At 40.2% G+C, this 22,144-nt stretch overlaps 1 protein-coding gene across 4 annotated transcripts in view; it reads right to left on the reverse strand.

Moving 5' to 3' along the window:
- The window catches only part of C4BPA (complement component 4 binding protein alpha), a 31,529-nt gene that overhangs the window by 7,880 nt on the left and 1,505 nt on the right, over window positions 1-22,144 (reverse strand). The window contains exons 2-9 of one of the 4 annotated variants that reach the window (XM_071219785.1): window positions 21,328-21,571; window positions 17,540-17,706; window positions 16,537-16,719; window positions 11,567-11,666; window positions 8,303-8,388; window positions 7,965-8,159; window positions 3,697-3,879; window positions 1,087-1,287 (exon numbers count right to left, since the gene is read on the reverse strand). In XM_071219785.1, coding sequence (XP_071075886.1) covers window positions 1,087-1,287; window positions 3,697-3,879; window positions 7,965-8,159; window positions 8,303-8,388; window positions 11,567-11,666; window positions 16,537-16,719; window positions 17,540-17,702 — 1,111 coding nt within the window. In that variant the 5' untranslated portion in view covers window positions 17,703-17,706; window positions 21,328-21,571. Of the gene's footprint in view, window positions 1-1,086; window positions 1,288-3,696; window positions 3,880-7,964; window positions 8,160-8,302; window positions 8,389-11,566; window positions 11,667-16,536; window positions 16,720-17,539; window positions 17,710-21,327; window positions 21,572-22,144 lie in introns of all 4 variants that reach the window. The other 3 variants (XM_053915926.1, XM_024572657.3, XM_045183038.2) reach the window with 3 other exon arrangements.

Consider the following 22,144-nt stretch of genomic DNA (forward strand, 5'->3'; position numbering starts at 1 on the left):
GTAGTTTTTTAAACATGTATAAACATTTATACAGTAGTATTTAATTAATATATTAATTAATTTAACTTTTGTTGTTTCTTATTCTTTAAAGAGGATCCTCAAAGGCTTGTATGAATCAGTACTTTGTTATTTAAGTGGTGGCAATAATTTTTGTTAAGTATATTTTTAATTCAGTAATTTTGTTAAAATCTTTTATTCTATTTCTGCAAAATGAGTCTGAATAATTGCAATTAAGCCATTAGTCCTAATGTGAAATAAATGATCTTTCAACAGGTTGGCCTAAACTATTCATTATTTATGCATTTCACATGTTTTTCAAATTCTAATCTGTAGAATAAAGTTTCCTGTATTCTGGGTCTCAGTGTCTTCACCTCTGAAACAGCAAGGTTCTGATAGATGTGTTGAAGGAAGCATTTTCTTCCTCTCTTGTCAATTCCAGGAAGGCTCACAAAATTGCTTCCACCCGTGTCTCAGTCCCTCACTCCTCTCAGAAAACAAAGGGACATCTTCTACTAGTGAGACTGGAGAGTCTCCCTTCTATCCTAGTGAGGCAAGAATACTGTGTCGGGGTCTGTCTGCCAGGACCCAGCTCTGTGAGCCTGCAGTCCCAGGACCCAGCTCTTTTAGCCCACAGTCCCATGCTCAAGAGACATGAGGCACAGGTCACCTTGCAGCTGGCTGAGTTCATGACTCTTTCACAGACTTCCATCTATCAAGCACCCCAAAATCTACATTACAATGAAAAGTGCTGATGGATGTCTGACTCTGGCAAAGTTAAACTGTGTTCTCCATCTACCATTATCAGTAATGAAGCTAATACTTAGCATAACGTTTGACTTCTAAACCTGGGATAAGGGATAAGAGAAGGTTATAATTTCTCAGCGCCTCAAACTTCAAGACCTTCGTGGTCTCTTCTGACAATAAGTCATTCTAATAGTCATTCAATAAGTCCTTCAATAGTCATTCTATTGAATTAATAGAATTATAAATTTATCTTAAGGAATACAATTACATTCATTTATGGTAGAAAATCTTATCATGTGCTGGCATTTAATACACTAAGAGATTTTAAAAACAGGAACTCACCCTCACATTCTGTATATGGGGTCCAGCTAAAATTTTGCTGACAAATCACAGTCGTGGGCTTATTTCCAGCTGGTTTATAGCCAGGGTGACAGCGGTACTTCAATACATATCCAACTCTGTACGTTTCGTCTTTCACTGGTCTGTGGTAGCCACGTGTTTCCCAGGAAGAGTGTGGGATATCTGGTAAGTCAGTGCAACTATCTGTTCATGAAAGAACCATGGAAAAGGACAGTGTTACTAAGGATGCAACATGATCAGTGAGCATGTCCTATCAAAAGGTGTCATGTGTTCATTCAGGGATTACCCAGTCTTCCATGGCTAATGAATCAGCCACACCAGAAAGCACACACAGACACGTGCCCAAATAGACACGTGTACAACACCAGAGAAGTTCTTACTACACATCATGAAATGGTTTCTGTGAGTCCTACCAACTACACAAATGTTAATTCTCCTTGCTCCTTATTGTACTTCAGAAAGTTTCATCTCTGAATTGAAGCATTAGGCTTGCTAGATGGATGTGTCTGGAAAACACATCTGGGATTTGTCCCAGACAAATCTTTCTTATTTCCTGACTGATTGGGAAAAATAAGTCATTCCCCTCATCCAGATGACACCGGGCCCTTCATCACTAAAGGGCTGATCAAAGACAAACTCCAAGCAACTTCTGAGCCTTGACTTGTGTCTTGTCATCTTTACACTTTCCCAATACTACTGATTCATATATGGGAATATAATGCACACATCTGCCAAGTTGGAGCTGTGGAAGGAGCGGGGGAGATAAGAACTGGTACTGTCACCCAGCTGTGCCCACCACCTAGTGTAGATATCCCACAGCCAGTGATGGGAGATGGCATTTGGCTGCAAGGCAGGAAAGGGCACCTGAATTTGTCACCAGGTGCCCCACTTGGATTCTCCCTATGTAATAAAGGTCAGGGTTGAGGAGCAGACACTAATGTCTGGCTGCTGCCACCTGAAGCCTGGGCTTTGAAAAATGCTATCACAAGATGTTCACTGGAAGCCAAATCCACTCAATAACTATTGCATCCCAGCAATTTGGGGAAGATGGGATTTGCCATGCATGAGTCCACTGTCAACAGTTCTCCCACAAGACTGTTGGCCCTGGGTACATACCCTAGCTCCATTGTAATATCTTCCACTGTTTGTTCCAAGTCTCTATAGATTATGTTAGATAAATGCTTATTAATTTCTTTTAATTCCTTTGATTAGTCTCCAGAGATCTTAAATGGTTGTCTTTGCTAATTATGACCACTTATTAGCTGGGAGAGAGGTTTTCTGAAATGTTTACACCATTATTCCAGAAGCTCCCAGGGTAAGGTTCTCAACATTTAATGAGGGTAAAAGTAAGAGTTCAAGGCATAGGTGGCTTCCTCCCATTTCTAGTTGTTTGATCTTGGGGAAGTCACTTAACCTCGGTAAACAGATTTCTCATCTGTAAAATGAGTATAATGATAGTGTCCACAAATCTTGGGAGGATTCATTGAGTAAATTCTTGTTATATACCTAGAATGGTGCCAAGTTATCATTATTACTCTTTATAATATTTTTTTTATTTTTAATTATAGTTTACACTCAATATTCTGTATTAGGTTCAGGTGTATAGCATAGTGGTTAGACAATTATATACTTGACAAAGTGGTCCCCCCCAAATTTTAAGTACCCACCTGGCCCCATATATAGTTATTACAATATTATTGACTGTATTTCCTATGCTGAATTCACACTCCTATGACTATTCTGTAACTACCAATTTGCACTACTTAATCCCTTCAACCCTCTAAGCCCCTTTACTTACATCAGTCTGTTCTCTGTATCTATGAGCCTGTTTCTATTTTGTTTGTTTAATTATTTTGTTCTTGAGATGCCACATATAAGTAAAATCATATTTGTTATTTTTAACAATCCATATGAGTTTATAATATCCATATGAGTTCAGGATGTGACGATGATAGTTAGTTCATACAATAGTTTTGTACAAGTTACAAAAAAACCCCATTTTTCCCTCAGGATACTTTATTATTTATCTTTCAAAAAAATTATCATAATACAATTTTTTAGAACAAAAAAAATTTCTATCAACTGCAAGAAAACTTTTGGAAATAAATATACTAACCCACAACATCTGCTGTGCTACTGTTTCTCCTTAGGGAGTGTGTACAGCCTGCACGACTGCATGGGGCAGCCTTATATGATGTTATATGACCTTGCACAGTGTACTGTAATCAGTTATCAGCCTTTTTTCCAACAAGAAAAAAATAAAGAAAATTATTTATCGAAATTTAAAATTTTACTGTGATTCAAGTGGGCTTAGGCATACAAATGTTCCCTCACCAACATTTCTGGGTATCTTAAAATTTTTTTTAATGTATTGATTTTAGAGAGAGTGAGAAAGAGAAAGAGAGAGAGAGATTGATTTCTTATTACATTTATTTATGCATTCATTGGTTGAATCTTATATGTGCCCTGATCAGGGATCGAACCCACAACCTTGATGCATTGAAACAATGCTCTAACCAACTGAGCTACCTGGCCAGGGCCTGGGTACCATTAGATGCCAAACATTGAAACTCCTTTATGGTCCATACTTACTGATCTCACAAATGGGAGGAGGAGGATACCAGTTGTTATCAGCTCCACAGTGGATTACTTTGCTGCCTTTGAGGATAAAACCTTTATTGCAATCAAATGAAATCGAGTCTTTGTACTTATAGTTGGGTCCAAATCCACTGAGTATCTTTCCATGTTTAACATTTGGCTTAGAACAGCTGATTTCTAAAGAATCATAAAAAAAATACAGGTGAATTGTAAAGAGAAATGGCAATAAGGATATTAGTGCTATTGTTAATCCAGTTCTAAGAATAACACAAAAGCCTGACATAGTACACATATCAAGTAGACACAAGGAAAACATTTTTAAAAGCATATATATAATTTCAACTTTTTATAAGTCTCAGTAAAATGAGATCCCATCACGTTTGTTCTGTTATCAGATGATTGTGGGTAACTCCAACTTCCTCATTTTTCTCAAGAAAAACTAGCCATATATAACCCAGAAGAAAGACATTCCTCCAAGTTCTCAAATCTTTCCCTTATAATAACCTACTTTCCTGAATGATTTTGGTGGTAGGTCAGTGGCCAATGGTAATTATATAACATTCATGATGATGAGGCAGCCAAGGCATCAGAGATCTGCACCCTCACAAGCAAAGAACAAACCGCCCCACCCACAGCATTCAGTCAAGTCCTGCCATCTTTTTTCCTCCATGATCCCTCAACTTCTCTCCAGGCCCACTGCCTGCCTACAGGTGAAGTCATTTTCACTTCTTGGCCTGATGGTGCCTATGGGTTAAATTTTGTCCCACTTTAAATTGTCGGCCATTCTGCAGCCAGTCACCTTTCTAAAATGCAACACGTAAGATGGCACCATGGGCAGACATGGCTCACCTCTTCACACAACCACATCAAAACTACAACTAAAATATAGAACAACCATCACTCAGAACCATCAGAAATTGAGTTGAATGGAAGTCTGACAACTATGGAATTAAAGAAACCACATCCATCCAGACTGGTCGGAGGGGCACAGATGCGGAACAGGCTGCTCCCACACCCACTTGTAGTGGATAAAAATTTGGGAGGGATATCTTGGGAGTGAGGAGTCCCAGCCCCACACTAAGCCCCTGACCCCAGGGTTGAGTGCTAGAAGGATAAGTCCCCACAACTTCTGGCTGAAAAAACCAGTGGGGATTGAGTCAGTGGAAGAAACTTCTGGAGCACCAAGCAATTCCTCTTAAAGAATCCACACACAGACTCATCTACTCAGACTCACTCTCTCTGAGCTCCAGCACTGGGGTGGCAGCTTGAAAGGCACCAGTGGCACAAAGGGAGAAACTGAAGTGTCTGGCATCAAGGTGAGCAGAGGCCATCGTGCCTTGTCTAAACCCTCTTGCCACAGAGCCACCAAGCTCATGACTTATCTGAGACTCCATCAACCTGGCTACTACTGTTTGACCCCCCTTGGAGATCCCCAGAGACTCTGCCCCACCCAAATTACAGGCCCTCCCAAGCTGCTTTTCCATAAAAATGGCTGGTCTTGGCTCATGCTTCACAACTTCCTAAATCCTCTCAAACAAGCAGCAGTTGGCCTCAGTGAGCCCCAGGCCCACAACTAGCAGCCTAGATTCATAGCTTGGCTTCACCTGAAATTGCCAAGTGCAGCATAAGAAGCAGCCACCTCATACTGCTTTATAACTCAGGAAGGGTGGCCCCGGGAAAAACACAGGTAAGGGCTGATCATGGCCTGCACCACCCAGGAAGTCCCAGGGGCAGCGCACCCAGTGGACAGCTACAGACCACATTGGAGCACCACCACCCTGCCCCTGCAAAGCTGATCCTCCACGGAGGGCAGAGGTTGATCATAAGTGGTCACAGCCAACCCTTGCAGCTGACTGGCCTGGGTAAATCCCTCCCACTGATCTACCAACAGCAGCCAAGGCTCAACTACAAGAGGAGGGTGTACTCAGCCCACACAAAGGGGACACCTCATGTTCCCAGCTTGGGTGATAGGGGAGGCTGTGCCACTAGACCCTATAAGACACCTACTACATTTGGCCACACTACCAAGACTCGGAGTCAAAGCAGCTCTACCTAATACATAGAAACAAACACAGGGAAGCTGCCAAAATGAAGAGACAAAGAAACATGGCCCAAATGAAAGAACAGATCAAAACTCCAGAAAAAGAGCAAAACAAAATGGAGATAAGTAATCTATCAGATGCAGAGTTCAAAACACTGGTAATAAGGATGCTCAAGAAACTTAGTGAGGACCTCAACAGCATGCATAAGATCCAGTCAGAATCAAAGGATACACTAATTGAAATAAAGAACAATTTATAGGAGAACAACAGTAGAGCGGATGAAGCCAAGAATCAAATCAAGGATTTGAAACATAAGGAACAAAAAACAACCAATAAGAATAGCAAAAAGAAAAAAGAATTTTAAAAAATGAGAATAGTATAAGCAGCCTCTGAGATAATTTCAAGAGGCCCAACATTCATATCATAGATGTGCCAGGAGAAGAGAAAGAGCAAGAAATTGGAAATCTATTTGAAAAAATAGTAAGAGAAAACTTCCCTAATTTGGAGAAGGAAATAGACATGCAAGTCCAGGAAGCACAGAGAATCCCAAACAAGATGGATGCAAAGAGGCCCATGCCAAGACACATCGTAATTAAAATGCTAAAGGTTAAAGATAAAGAGAGAATCTTAAAAGCAGCAAGAGACAAGAAGTTAGTTACCTACAGGGTGTTCCCATAAGACTGTCAGCTGATCCTCAAAAGAAACTGTGCAGGTTAGAAGCGATTGGCAAGAAATATTCAAAGTCATGAAAAGCAGGGGCCTACGGCCAAGATTGCTCTACCCAGAAAAGCTGTCATTTACAATCAAAGGGCAGATAAAGTGCTTCCCAGACAAGAAACCCTAAAGGAGTTCATCAACACCAATCCATTATTATATGAAATGTTAACGGGAGTTATTTAAGGAAAAGGAGATGATCAAAACTATGAACAATAAAGTGGCTATATATATATCAACAATTGAATCTAAAAATCAAACTAAGCAAACAAGAAGAACAGAGATAGAATCACAGAGAACGTTTGGATGATTCCCAGGTGGTGGGGGTGGGGGAAGAATGGGTGAAGAAATAAGGGAGTTAAATACAAGTAGGTAGTTACAGAATAGCCATGGGGATGTAAAGTACAGTATAGGGAAAGGAGTAGCCAAAGAATTTATGCACATGACCCATGGACATGAACAATGGTGGGGGGATTGCCTGAGGGAGTGGAAGGTGCTGGGCGGAGGGGTACAAAGGGGGAAAATCAGGACAACTGTAATAGCATAATCAATAAAAATATTTAAAAAATAAAATAAAATGCAACACGTTAAATCCCCTGGTTACAGTCTTTCACTGCCTCCCTATCACCTTCATCCTGAACTCTTGAGAGAAACACATGAGGCCCTTTATAACCTGACCCTGCTAACTTTCCAGCCTCAGTATTTGTCATTCCCACCTCCTACAGTCTAGACTCCACACACTGAACTGTTTGCAGTATCATGCTTTCCTCCCCTGATTTGATTGGGTCCTGTAGGGAGTCAGCATAACAAGTGATACTATGTAGGCACCGAGTGGCAAAGGAGGATTAGCAAACTAGCAATACTACAATGTATCTTTTGCCTCAATTACTGCTTCCTTGGTCCTGACCTTCTGGTGGTTAATAGGTTTAGCTTACCCTGTACGCATATGTGGTTGACATTACATGTACTAACCAAAATTTCCAGCTTGGATTCCTGAACAGATGAAAGGTGACATTTGCAAATTTCCTTAGGGTTGATAGGGTCTACACTAGTACTAATTTTAGACTTAAGACTGTAATGTAAAGTGGTATGTGGTTATTTCCAGGCCAAAGTTCTTAATAGCCAGAGCACAACTTGTTTTTCTCTCTTCTTCTGCTGAAGACATCGTGAAAGTGCTTCCTGATGTGGACATATCACAAGAGTCAACCTGGAATGCTGAGGTGGTTGCTAAACTAACATCTAGAGTCTCCTGGACTTGGCAGTAGACTTGGTATGCGTGAGAATCAACTTCTTCGCACAGCCAATGAGATATCGGCACTGTTTGTTACTGTGTTGTAATGGTACGGCATGCATCAGCATCAGCTGACCGAATGAATGACTTTCATTATTGCAATACGTAGTTTGTCTTTGAATCATTTTATTTACCCCAGTAAATTTACTTTCCTTGTTCCTTTAAACAAAAGAGAAAAATTCAAAGGAGAATCCAACAATTCAACTTCAACTTACTTTTACAAGTAGGAGGGCTGGGGCTCCAGACACCATTTGTTTTATTCTCCACTGTGCAGGAAATGGAAGCTTCACCTAACATTGAGAAGCTGGGGTCACAGCTGTAGGTGACAGAAGAGCCATATGTGTAGATGCCTTCACTTCCAGCGTTGTGCTTCCCATTGCTGATGTCTGGAGGGGACTCACACTGGGCAACTGGGATGATTAAGTAAAAAAGAGATCTCACATTCATGATGCAAATTCTAATGGAGCATACAAAAAGTAGCAAATATGCACAGGAGTTTTATTACCTAAAATAGTATAAGTTTATAGTCAAATCAGAGAAAGTCTTTACTTACTTACACATTCTGGGAAAGAATTACTCCAGCCAACTGTTGTATCTTGGATCTCACAATAACTAGTGGTTGGGCCCACTAAGATATATCTGAATAAAATAGGATCAAAGATTTTAATGGAATTGTTCCTACCCTAAATTAAATGACATAAAAGCTTCTCATCGAATAGAATTGTTACTCAGTATTAAAAGTGAAGAAACAATGTTTTCTCAGATAACACCTTCCACTGAGCACTCCATTCAGTAGAATTTCACCACTTCCATGAGATGTGTGTGTTTGTTCATTGGTTCTTTTATTCTGCTTATTAAGCATCTATTAAATGTCAGTCATGGAGTTCATCCAGAGTTCGAGCAAGACAGTACAGGATTTAAGAAAACTCATTTGAGTGTGTGTTATGCAGTTTGGATAAGAGTACCAGCTACATAACTGGGTTCAAACTCCCCTGGTTTACAGTTGCCTTTAGATTTCCAGAAGCTTGCCCTCACCCATACGCCATTAATTCCCTGTCCAGGATCCACATTTTTATACTCTCGACAATATCTAAGCTTTCTGACCTTGTGCATTATGGTAACAGGAAGTAAAAATGATTGTTACCATGTTTTCAAAGTGTACTATCATCAAAGAATAGCCTACAGTATGATTGAACCCTAACATAAATGCTGCCTTCAACCATGTAAGAGTCCCTCGAGTTTAGTTAATGATAACTTAAAGAAAATAAATCATTTTTAGAAAATCAATGTTTTAGTAAGACAAAATACAGTGAGAATTAAATGTGTCTTTATTTTGAAATTTCTTTAAAATGCATTTTTTCTATCCTAGCTAGGGAAACAAGTGAAAAGTACTGTTTCTGGTTATTCTAACAGAGACACATCAATGGGCCCCCAGCACCATAGTGCTGAATCGTCCCACTTTCCTTCTTAGCAGACATTCACAATAAGGAAAATAGGGTAAACGTGAGAAAATCAAACAAAATCAAACAAATATAACAAAAAAAGACTAGAGAAAAATGTGAGGTATAGATGACAAGCAGAGGAGAATCAATTTAACGAGAATGTGAAGAATAAACACACACACAAAAATAGCTACTTCAAATGCGTTTCAAGTAAATGTTACAAAAGTAGGATAACACTTTAATCTAAAAAATTGTATATCACATAGCAACAAAAGTTAAACAAAATGGTTTGTATCAAAACAACTAAGAGTAGGGTTATTAGATTTCAAAGATAAAGAATAACAGTATCTTTGGACAGCCAAAGGCCAAATCATACACAAGAATAAGAAGTCCAGGTAGGCATCAGAGTTCTCTACTAAACCCACTAGAAAGGATATGCAGCAATATTTATAAGATAGTCAAGAAAAGAAATTATGAGCCAAGAACTTTATATCTGGTCATATTATCCTTTAAGTATCAAGGCCTCAGATGGTATTGAACCTGTGAGAACTCAATTAACAATTTTCACTTGGAGCCTTTCTTTTAGGAGCTCCCCGGACCACAAACTGTGGCTAACCGCACGATGACGTGGGACATTTTAGCAAAAGTGAAAACACAAAACATCTGGCATGAAGCACTAAAAATGCAGATCTGGAGCAAAAACAAAGGTGGGGGTGACTGAACGAAACGTAAATGTTCTGTGCTCTGTCGGCATGGAAAGAATATAACTAACAAATAATAGCACATAAAGGAGAGAACAGAAAATAAACTCCCTCATTGCCTCATCTGCAGGAGTTGGGACTGAAATCAAGCTATAGGCATATTTGAATATTTAACAGTAATGTTAAATATAAATACTAAGATAATAAAAATGGCATAAATTAACTGGTAAACAAGACAGAGTAGAATGGGGAAGGGAGGAGAGAATACAAAGTCAGTTTACTACTGCTTATAACAGGGAACAAGATTTTTTTGACATTAAGAAAACTTTTATTAAACTATAAAACACATATAGAAAATGAATTAGTCATGAATGCATAGCTCAATATATTTTCACCATAAAAAAAAAAACAAGTATTGTTAGAAATATTCTGGGAAAAAAAAGAGTAATAAGTAGGACTATCCATATTGGCTATTAAAACATATAAGGCCTCAATAAGTAGATGACTATGAAATGGGTGTATGAATATACAGGCAAAACAATGGCATTGATACACTTTGAAGAAAAGTTGCAGTTCATATCAGAAACAAGGTCTAAACCCTAATATTCATAGGTTCGTGTGTGTGTATGTATAGGAAAAGTGGGTTTACAGTTGTTTGTATGCAAAATAATATAATAATTAATAAATAATAATACAAGAAAAACCTCTAGGTTTCACATACTTACAGCTGTAAACCTACTTTTCCCCCATTATATACATATATATATAGTCTTGCTTTAAACACACCCTAGGAATCTTGCTATAAACACACCCTAGAAATTAAGAATAAAAATTAAGTCAAGAGAAAAAAGTAGGCAAAGAACATACCCAATAGTTTACTAATAAATATAAACATCTCTTAAACATATAAATGCTCAATACCACTCATAGTAAGAGAAATACACATTGAAACTATAATGAGATTTTATTTTTACCTCTTATATTGGAAAATTTTAAAAAATTGACAAGTTTTCCAAAGTTTGACAACACACTTGGCTGGAAAGTTTGTGGAGAGACAGGCATTTGCATACTCTGCAAAACCATGTGACCCTCCGGGAGAACAATCTGCAATACCTTTCACATTTTAAAATATATTCTTTGACCCAGAAATCCCGCTCCGGGAACTTACCCTACAGATAGAACTACATATTTACAAAATGATGTATGACTAGGTAATTCATCAGAGGACTGTTCAGAATAGCAAAGGACTGAAGATACCCATGGATCAACAAGAGATTATTAATTCACGACATATCCCACAATAAAATTTAATGCAGTTGTAAAAGGAAATTCATGGAGAACCTCTTAATACACAAACATGGAAATATCTCCTGTATATATTCATAGGAAAAAACAAAGCAAGATTTAAAAATTACCTTTGTGATTGAAAGGTGGAAAATAAAAATATTTACTAATTTTGTAGCTTGTATTTGTAAAAATAAACACTAGAAAGACACATTAAAAAACTAATAAAAGTAGATCCCCGTTAAGGACAAGGAATGAATGGGGTGGGTGGTAAGAGAGTGAAAGCAAGGATTCCACATACACCTTTTGCATCAGTTTTACTTCTGAAATATATAAACACCTTAGCTAAAGATTTTTTAAAGCATTGTTTCTAGATGGCCTCGTACTCACCCTTCTAAACAGTTGAATTCTATATGTGATCCCAAAGAGTAATTTGTCTTAATGATCACTTGGCCATTATGTAATTCTCCTGGGTTGCTGCACTGTTTCTCTGTAAGAAAAGTTAAAATGCGGATAAGTGATTGCAGGTACTCACAGATAGGACATTAGAAAAGCAAACAGAGAGGACAAAGAACTCATATGTACCACCCATGGACATGAACTAAGAGGGGGGGAAGGCTGGAGGGCTGGGGGGTGCAGGGTGGAGGGGGAATAAAGGGGAGAAAAAATGGGAAAATTATAATAGCATAATCAATAGAAGATACTTAAAAAAAAAAAAAAGGAAAGGAGACTGATTAGCTTTGACCCTTGCTTCCAGAAAGACCAGAAAGAAAGATCAGGAACTTATTTTTGATTCAGGCTCACTGAATTTTTACTTTGGAGGAAAAATTTTTAATTGATCTCATTTTTTTCTGGTACATTTTACCAACAGAGAAAAACGGTCAGTTAGATCACGGTGGTGGTGGAGCCTCTGGTCAAGGGTTCACCACACCAAGCAGGGAACTCTGCTGCATCCCATGTCAGCAGCACGGACTTCGCACTTAGACCACTCACAAGTGCAAGTCCTTGGTCACAAAAGGAACAACCAAAAAAGTAGAGATTGTACGCCCTTACTATGGGAAAAACATCACAGAAACTATTCTCACGTGAGAGAATCACAGCATCTTCTTCCAAGTATAGCAGATATTCTCGGTGAAGTTTCTTTGGAAATTGTAGTACCAATTTCTAGCCATTTAACTTTTTATAATTTTGTGAAGAGTGAATCTAGTTTTCAATATATTTTTAATATATTTATTGATTATGCTATTACAGTTGTCCCATTTCCCCCCCTTCACTCCACTCCATTCTGCCCGCCCCCTCCCTCCCACATTCCCCCCCATAGTTCATGTCCATGGGTCATACTTATAAGTTCTTTGGCTTCTACATTTCCTACACTATTCTTACCCTCCCCCTGTCTATTTTCTGCCTACCATTTATGCTACTTATTCTCTGTACCTTTTCCCCCTCTCTCCCCCTCCCAATCCCCTGTTGATAACCCTTCATGTGATCTCCATTTCTGTGATTCTATTCCTTTTCTAGTTGTTTTCTTAGTTTGCTTTTGTTTTTGTTTTAGGTGTGGTTGTTAATAACTGTGAGTTTGCTGTCATTTTTACTGTTCATACTTTTTATCTTCTTTTTCTTAGATAAATCCCTTTAACATTTCATATAATAAGGGCTTGGTGATGATGAACTCCTTTAACTTGACCTTATCTGAGAAGCACTTTATCTGCCCTTCCATTCTAAATGATAGCTTTGCTGGATACAGTAATCTTGGATGTAGGTCCTTGCCTTTCATGACTTGGAATACTTCTTGACAGCCCCTTCTTGCCTGTAAGGTCTCTTTGGAGAAATCAGCTGACAGTCTTATGGGAACTCCTTTGTAGGTAACTGTGTCCTTTTCTCTTGCTGCTTCTAAGATTCTCTCCTTCTGTGTAATCTTGGATAATGTAATTATGATGTGCCTTGGTGTGTTCCTCCTTGGGTCCAGCTTCTTTGGGATTCTGAGCTTCCTGGACTTCCTGGAAGTCTATTTCCTTTGCCAGACTGGGGAAGTTCTTCATTATTTGTTCAAATAAGTTTTCAATGTCTTGCTTTTCCTCTTCTCCTTCTGGTACCACTATAATCCGCATGTTGGAATGTTTCAAGATGTCCTGGAGGTTCCTAAGCCTCTCCTCATTTTTCCAAGTTCTTGTTTCTTCATTCTTTTCTGGTTGGATGTTTTTTTCTTCCTTCTGGTCCACACCATTGATTTGAGTCCCAGTTTCCTTCCCATCACTATTGGTTCCCTGTACATTTTCCTTTGTTTCTCTTAGCATAGCCTTCATTTTTTCATCTAATGTGCAACCAAATTCAACCAATTCTGTGAGCTTCCTGATTACCAGTGTTTTGAACTGTGCATCTGATAGGTTGACTATCTCTTGGTTGGTTAGTTGTATTTTTTCTGGAACTTTGATCTGTTCTTTCATTTGGGCCATTTTTTTTTGTCTTGGCGTGCCTGTTTTGTAAAGGGGCGGAGCCTTAGGTGTTCAGGGGGGCAGCGTAATGCTGGTTGCTGTGCTGTGACGCTGTACATGTGGGAGGGGCCGAGAGGGAGCAATGGCGCTTGCTCCACTCTCTGCCGGATTTTAGTCACTCCCTCCACTACCCACAATCAAACTGGGCCCCTCTGGTGCTGATTCCCAGTGGGTGGGCTTGTGCATGCTCTAGACCCCTGTGGGTCTCTCCAACAAACTCTCCTGTGAGGCTGGGAGTTTCTCCCACTGCTGCCTCAACCCCATGGGTGTTTTCAATCAGAGGTTTGCGGCTTTATTTCCCTGTGCTGGAGACCTGGGTTTCGCAGTCTGCTTCACTCCCCCACTGTTCCTCCTGGTTTATCTATGTGCAAATGTGGGGGCGTGGGGGCTGCCAGCCACCACTTTGTGGGGTCTGTCAGCTGCAGCCTGGCTTGCCCCGCTCCACAATCTGCCACCTCGCTGGGTCTGCCAGCCGCCTCCCTGCCGCGAGTCCTCTCCGCCTGGCTGCCCGTCTCCACCCCTCCTACCGGTCTGGATGAATGTTTCTTCTTTATCTCCTTGGTTGTCAGACTTTCATACAGTTCGATTTTCTGTCAGTTCTGGTTGTTTTTTGTTTTTAAATTGTTGTTGTCCTTCTTTTGGTTGTGTGAGGAGGCACAGTGTGTTCACTTATGCCTCCATCTTGGCTGCTAGTTTTCAATATATTAAAATTGAATTGGTAGTTAACTTTTGAAAGAAGTATTTATTGAATTAACATTGTAAAAAATAGACTTACAAAAGTCTGTTCCTCCAATGCCACTAGATAGCTCCTAATTTTTCTATTTTACTTGTTTGTAGGCTTCTTTTTTTTAAATATATTTATTGATTATGCTATTACAGTTGTCCCATTTCCCCCCCCACTCCACTCCATCCTGCCCACCCCCCTCCCTCCCACATTCCTCCCCCCACCATAGTTCATGTCTATGGGTCATACTTATAAGTTCTTTGGCTTCTACATTTCCTACACTATTTTTACCCTCCCCCTGTCTATTTTCCACCTATCATCTATGCTACTTATTCTCTGTACCTTTACCCCCCTCTCCCCCTCCCACTCCCTTATTGACAACCCTCATGTTCTAGTTGTTTGCCTAGTTTGCTCTCATTTTTGTTTTATGTGTGGTCGTTAATAACTGTGAGTTTGCTGTCATTTTTACTGTTCCTATTTTTGATCTTCTTTTTCTTAGGTAACTCCCTTTAACATTTCATATAATAAGGGCTTGGTGATGATGAGCTTCTTTAACTTGACCTTATCTGAGAAGCACTTTATCTTCCCTTCCATTCTAAATGATAGCTTTGCTGGATACAGTAATCTTGGATGTAGGTCCTTGCGTTTAATCTTGGGGAATGTAATTATGATGTGCCTTGTTGTATTCCTCCTTGGGTCCAGCTTCTTTGGGACTCTCTGAGCTTCCTGGACTTCCCAGAAGTCTATTTCCTTTGCCAGACTGGGGAAATTCTCCATTATTTTTTCAAATAAGTTTTCAATTTTTTGTTCTTCCTCTTCTCCTTCTGGCACCCCTATAATTCGGATGTTGGAATGTTTCAAGGTGTCCTGGAGGTTCCTAAGCCTCTCCTCATTTTTCCAAGTTCTTGTTTCTTCATTCTTTTCTGGTTGGATGTTTGTTTCTTCCTTCTGGTCCACACCATTGATTTGAGTCCCAGTTTCCTTCTCATCACTATTGGTTCCCTGTACATTTTCCTTTGTTTCTCTTAGCATAGGCTTCATTTTTTCATCTGTTTTTCGAACAGATTCAACCAAGTCTGTGAGCATATTGATAACCAGTGCTTTGAACTGTGCATCCGATAGGTTGGCTATCTCTTCCTCGCTTAGTTGTATTTTTTCTGGAGCTTTGAAGTGTTCTGTCATTTGGGCCATTTTTTTGTTGTTGTTGTTTGTCTTGGCGTGTCTGTTACTTTAAGGGGCGGAGCCTTAGGTGTTCACCGGGGCGGGGTAACGCTGGTGGCTGTGCTGTGATGTTGTACGTGGGGGAGGGGCCGAGAGGGAGCAATGGCGCCAGCCTCACTCTCCTCCGGTTTTCAGTCTTTCACTCCGATACCCACAATCAAACTGGGTCCCTCTGGTGCTGGTTCCCAAGTGGGTGGGCTTGTGCACACCCTCGGCCCCTGTGGGTCTCTCCAACAACCTCTCCTGTGAGGCTGGGAGTCTCTCCTGCTGCCTCCCCAACCCCCCAGGGCGCTTTCAATCAGAGGTTTGAGGCTTTATTTCCCCGAGCTGGAGCCCTTGGGTGTGCGGTCTGCTTCGCTGCCCGCCGTTAGTCCGGTTTATCTGTGGGTGAATGTGATGCCGCAGGGTGCTACCCACCACTCTGCCTGCCCCATTCTCCACCACTCTGAGTCCGGCCCTCTGGGTTTATCTGTGCAAATGTGGGGCCGCAGGGTCTGCTAGTGCTTGGACTGCCTGCGCCATTTGTCCCACAGTCCGCCAGTCTCAGTCCCGCCACAGCCACGCGAGTCCTCTCCACCCCGATGCCCATCTCCGCCCCTCCTACCAGTCTGGATGAATGTTTATTTTCTATTTCCTTGGTGTTAGTCCCCCTTGCTGTTCGATTCTCTGTCAGTTCTGGTTGTGCGAGGAGGTGCAGTGTGTTTACCTATGCTGCCATCTTGGTTCCTCTGTTTGTAGGCTTTGTAGGTTCCTCTGTAGTTTTCCCAAAAGTGGCACACAGTTATATTGAAATCAGTCACTGACAAACTGTGTGATTTATTAGTGACCAAAAGTTTTCATTTGCATTCAGAAAGCTTTGCTGCTGAGATAACTTAGCAAAAAAGAGAAAAGCACAAATAAGAAAAATAAATGATCATACTTACTGACACAGAAGGTATTGTAGTTCCACGTGCCTCCTTTAATACAGGTAAGAGTACGTTTTGAAGTGGTCCTACCATAGCCAGGGCGGCAGTTGTATTCCAGAACAGTTCCAGTTTTGTAGTTTGTCTCATTCAACTCATTTATGGGAGAAGCAAAGTATAAATGGGGTGGGGAACCACAATCACCTGGACACCAAAATGACAAAGAGTACAAAAAGTTGTGGCTTGGGACATAGCATCTTAGTGTTTTCAGTAGTAGGATGTTTGGAGCAGGAACCATTCTTTTCTCCTCTAATCAAGAAAAATAATAATTCCTATTATTATATCTCAATGCTTCAGTGAATTCAGTGACTAATTAGTAATACATGTTTGCTGATAAATGATGATAAAAGGCAGAAATTTTGCATCCTTTCTCTATTATATATGAGATAATTTATTTTAAAAGGATGGCTGACATGATTTCATCAGCCTGTCAGATTTTCCATATCTGTTGACTCAGATGCATTTGTGCAAAGTCAAAAGTCCCTACAATTTTCCTCAACAGAAACATAACATTTTTAATTTGCACTTTTTGAAAGATACAAAGAGAGAAACATGAAGCCCTTGAAATATAAAAATCTTAATCCTGTTTTCCCTGTCCATTTTGGGTAAACCCACTGGCAGTGAAAATTGTTCAGTCAGGCTGATAGTTAATATAAATTTTTCTCAAGTCATGGCTGGCAGACAGATTGGGGAATGACTGGAAAAGAAATCTAGCGAGAAGTGGCTAGAAAGAAAATTACCTCTTTCATGGGTAAAGCAAATTCCCCTAAATTTCAAGTAACTCCAAATCCCCTTAAATTCCAAATTTCAAACAAACCCAAAATCCTGGTCAAATAAACCCTTGGTTGCTGAAGATGGATTTCTGCAAATAAAAACCCCTTAAGTATCTCTTTGTCAGTCTTAAAAGTGGACTAGTGGATGACCTTGAATGTTTATTGCCAATCTAACCTTGTCTGTTACTCACCAAGAACAGTAGCCAGTAGAGCAGCCACCAAGGTCATTTGGAACAGAGTTGGATCAAAGACTCTCCATGGCCTAGAGAAGGGCCAGGGTGTACTTTCCCCCCTTCTATCAAGGATCCTATTTGGAGCTCTTGAAGGGTTCATGACCAGAAGCTTCTCCAACATTTTTCTGCTGAAAGAGCTCAATTTAATAAAGTCATTGAATTCCTACTTTTCATAAAGCACTAGGATAAAAGCTATGGGATCCATGGCTTCAAGAAAATTACAGTCTATACTAGAAGGAAAAAACATGTCCACAAATGTTACAACATAAGGCAGTGAATGTTAGCTTCTGGAGTGGGAGAGGAGGTGGTAGAGCTCTACTAAAAAAACAGATTAATTCCAAGTGGAGAGATAGGAGGTGGCTGTCTCTGAGTTAGGTGTGTTTTAAAAGTTAGAGACTGGATGCAGGGCAAATTGGGGGAACAGTAGATAATATTTCAATGTGGCTGGAAAATAGTGTCTGAGATGGGGAGATGATTGTTAAGGAGAGGCCAGCTTATAGGTGTGTCCGAATCAAGTTTAAGAATTTATGGACGCTACAAAGAGCCATTGTTTTTTTGTTTTGGATTTTGTTTGTGGTTTGTTTGCTTTAAAGCTAAGGAGTGACACATCATTGTGCTTTAAGAAGATCACTGTCATATGTGTACATGAGAGACTGAACAAAGAGAAGGAACAGGGAGATTGATTAAGAAGACTAGGTGAGCCATAGAGATGATCTGACCAAGGAAGTGGCAGAGAATTTTGAGAAGTGGGAACAAATGTAAAACAAGACAAAAAAGCAGAAAAACAATGAGACAGAGAAAAGGAGTTGGATCACTACACACAGTTTTGGGAGTTTCTTATGACAACTGTCAACTAAGACAATAAACCGTTAAGCAATTTGCAGCTTTCAAAAAAATGATTCTATATCTAGACATATAGGTCTACATATGTATATATCTAGAGATATACAATGTACTTCATTTAGTGAGATTATTTAAAAACTTGTTTAAAGCAAAATCATGAAGGATATTTTTGTCTTCACCATCCACCTTCTTTCCCTTGGGAGAAAAAACAATATATCAAATTTGCATTAGAAATAGTCCTTGTCTTTAAAGGAATATATGAAGTTCACTACAAATGAAATGTTGGATTTTATCTCTTATTCTGATACTTCTGTTAGATCCAGATAAGTCTACATTCCCATGTGTCCATAATTTATAATAAGCACATGTCCATTTAGATGTAGGGTGTCACCTCAATATTTCCCTTAAAGATGTTTCTACCCCACACTATAGGGGGAAAAGTTTACAGTGGCCCTTCACACTATGTGGAGGGGCCCAGCTTCATTGGTAATGACCCATAGAATTTTATTTTTCCAAAATTCATTTCTGATGGAGCCATTAAATTCAATCTTATGAACAATTTATCAGGTGATATTCTTACTAAAAGTGTGTTTATAGAATTTGTATTGAATAGATTGAGGATCTATTTTAGCACTGGAGAGGGAGGAGCACTTATAAATGGAGGCTCTTCCCCATCTGTAACCTGAAGTCATTGTGGAATCAACCAGTCAATAGAGGACAGTACAGAGGGGAGGAATAAAGGAAAACTAGTGTTCCTCCCCCTCAGGTTATGACAGGAGGTAGAAGGCAGCCTCACATCCAAACCCTCCACTGTGAGGTGGGATTTCTATCATCAGCCTCACACCAAGGCCATAGACACAGGAGAACAGCATGTGGCCAGGCCCTGGGGCACGGACTCTGGAGTCAGACCCAGGTCATGTGGGGTGAATCCTGGTTTCACCACATGAGAACTGTTTGTCCCTGGGCAAGATACTCAGTGCTCTAAACTCCTAAGCTTCAGTCTCTTATTTTATAAAATGAGAATAACTATACACGTCTTCCAGAGTTACTGAGAAGGGGCTTGACTTGGTGCATGGACGGCATGTAATAAATATTCGAAAGGAATGTTAGGAAAGACGGTGACAGAATTGGTGTTGTAATGTGACTCTGACAGGACCAGAACTCCCAGAAGTCAAAACATCATTATAATAATGATGTAAAATTATAATACCAGGTGCCTGTATCATCTGGGATTTTAAGGCCCACGGCAGAGGAAAGCCCACTGGACTTGGGCCAGAAGCCCTTGGCTGAGTTTTCACTATGGTGCTTGGTAATAGTGGGGCCTATGGCCACATTCAGTGGCCTGGGCTGCTTCTTTCCTCACCCTTAACTGTATTCCTGGGAGGGACTCATCGGCTCCCATGACTTTGATCACCACCCATGAATCACTCACAGACCTCTGGGCCCAGCTGTCTCCTGCAGACACAAAACCTTATAAACGCTCCATAAACCTGACTGTTCTTAAAAACCTTATTCTGTCCTATTCTCTCCCATGTAAATGTTGAACCATTCAGGCCTGCCTCCTTTATTCTTGTTGCTGACTAGTGGAACTCCAGTGCTTAGACTGGAAGAAGTTGGCAAAAGAAAGCAAAATGAGGAGGAGATATTTTTTTCTGTTTCCTGCAGCTGCAGAAGAGCAGGTATCTGCATCATGAAACTGACCTTGCAAACGGTTTTTCTAAGAAGGGAATTGTGCCTGGACTTTAGAGACTGTAGCTTTGCCAACTGAAAGCAACTTTTAACCCTAGAAAAGTCTATAATTCTGACTGGTTATTTCAGCAAATTGTTTTTTTGGTCTGAGATAATATTTAAATTAACATTTGTTTTTGAAAGGTATAAATATTTATCAGGGTTTTTTTTTGTTGTTGTTGGGTTTTTTTTGCAAATCCAGAAATAAATGACCACTTTCTTCTTCTCTTGCAATCCTAAAAGTAAGCTAAGATGTTTGACTCTTGAATTTTTTAAATTTCAACATTATTGAGGTGTAAGTGACTAATTGTAGGTTATTTAAAGTACACATGATGGTGATTTGACACACAGATGCACTTGTGAAAGGACCCCCCACTATCTAGTTAATTAACATATCCATCATCTCACATACTTATCTTTTACCTTTTTGGCCAGAACATTTAAGTTCTACTCTCTAGCGAAGGTAATTATACAACACAGTCTTATCAACTGTAGTCACCGTGTTCTACAGTAGATCCTCAAACCTGCATCTCAGAGCTCAAAGTCTGCACATTTTTACCAGCCTCTCTTTATTTCTCCCATCCCCATTCCCACCCTTAGCCCTGGCAACCACTTCTTAGATTTCGTACTGAAGCAAGCAAAAAACCTTTTTTTAAGTTATATTTTTCAAGGTTCAGATCAGTATTTCCAACTGTTTTATTTCTACCTCTCAGGCACCTTGAATCCCACAGATCCCAAACTAAATGCACTATCTGCCTTCGAAAAAGCTACTTGACCTCTGTGCTTTCTGCTTCAGCTGAAGTAATAATCTCCACACAGCCTCCTCGACCAGAAACCTGAGTCCTCCTAGACTCCTTGCTCTTGGTCCCTGGTCATATTCAGAGCGGCCCGGTCCTATCATGTTGGCCGCAGCACCAGTAGACTCTGTTGCTCTCTTCTACACTACACTCCCATAGGCCAGGCTCAGGTTGTCATCATTTCCTTCACTTGACCCTGGACCACCACAAAAGCCTCCAAACATTTGTTCCCAGCCTCCATACTGGTGTGGTTATAATCCTCCTAAAAGGCTACTTACTTAAAAACTCTCATGGTCCCCAATTCCTTAAGTCTCCATCCCTCTCCCTCTGCTTCTGCTCACTTAAACCACTGCGCTTCAACTTCATGAAGGTGCTTACCTTTTCGAAAACGCATCCTGGAATTATTTTAAACAACTTCAGCCATTTGCACAGAATGCCTCTTGTGCATGAATGCTCTTACGTCCAGCCTCGAGATCATATGTCCCCTCCTTGATGAAGAAGTTCCCAACACCACCAAGAATTATTAGTTTCTTTTATGTTCCCCTCGTATATTTCTGATACCTTAATGGTAGCATCACATTGTATTATATTCACCTTCGCCTCCTGAAGTAGATTGTAAGTTCTGAAAACAAAGAAGTTACTCCTTCGACTTTCTAGCCCCAACCTGCTATTATTGTATGTGGAATAAAATAATCATCCCATAAATGTGAAATAAATGAAACTCAATTTAGTTTTCACTTCTTAAGAACAACTAACTGCCTTCCTGAGGACCAAATGAAATAATGTGTGGGAAGTGCTTTGTAAATTTTGAAGAGATAGAGTGATCTGACTTCCCTTACTAGTCCTCAGGATGTGTGGTAGCTCCGTTGGCCAGGTGCAACATTTGTGGTTCACCAGCCTACTCCTTGTGGCCCCTCAGCAGAACCTGCACAGAACTCAGCAGGCCCCAGACTGTGGAGAGGGAGGCTAGGACTTGGGAGTTGAGAAGACCTGGGCCTGAGTCCCAGCAATACCATCACCTAAGTCTGTGATCTTATAGAAGCTACCTCAGCTCCTTGAATCTCAGTTCCTCATCACTAAAACAATGACATTAAACTTAGATCATCTTTTATGCCCTCAAAAGTCTAGAATTCTGAAACTGCCCACGGAAAAGCTATGACTTCCCTAGCATATGCCCCCAGATTTTAGTGACATC

The sequence above is a fragment of the Desmodus rotundus genome, chromosome 12 (assembly GCF_022682495.2).
Source record: "Desmodus rotundus isolate HL8 chromosome 12, HLdesRot8A.1, whole genome shotgun sequence".
NCBI lineage: Eukaryota > Metazoa > Chordata > Mammalia > Chiroptera > Phyllostomidae > Desmodus > Desmodus rotundus.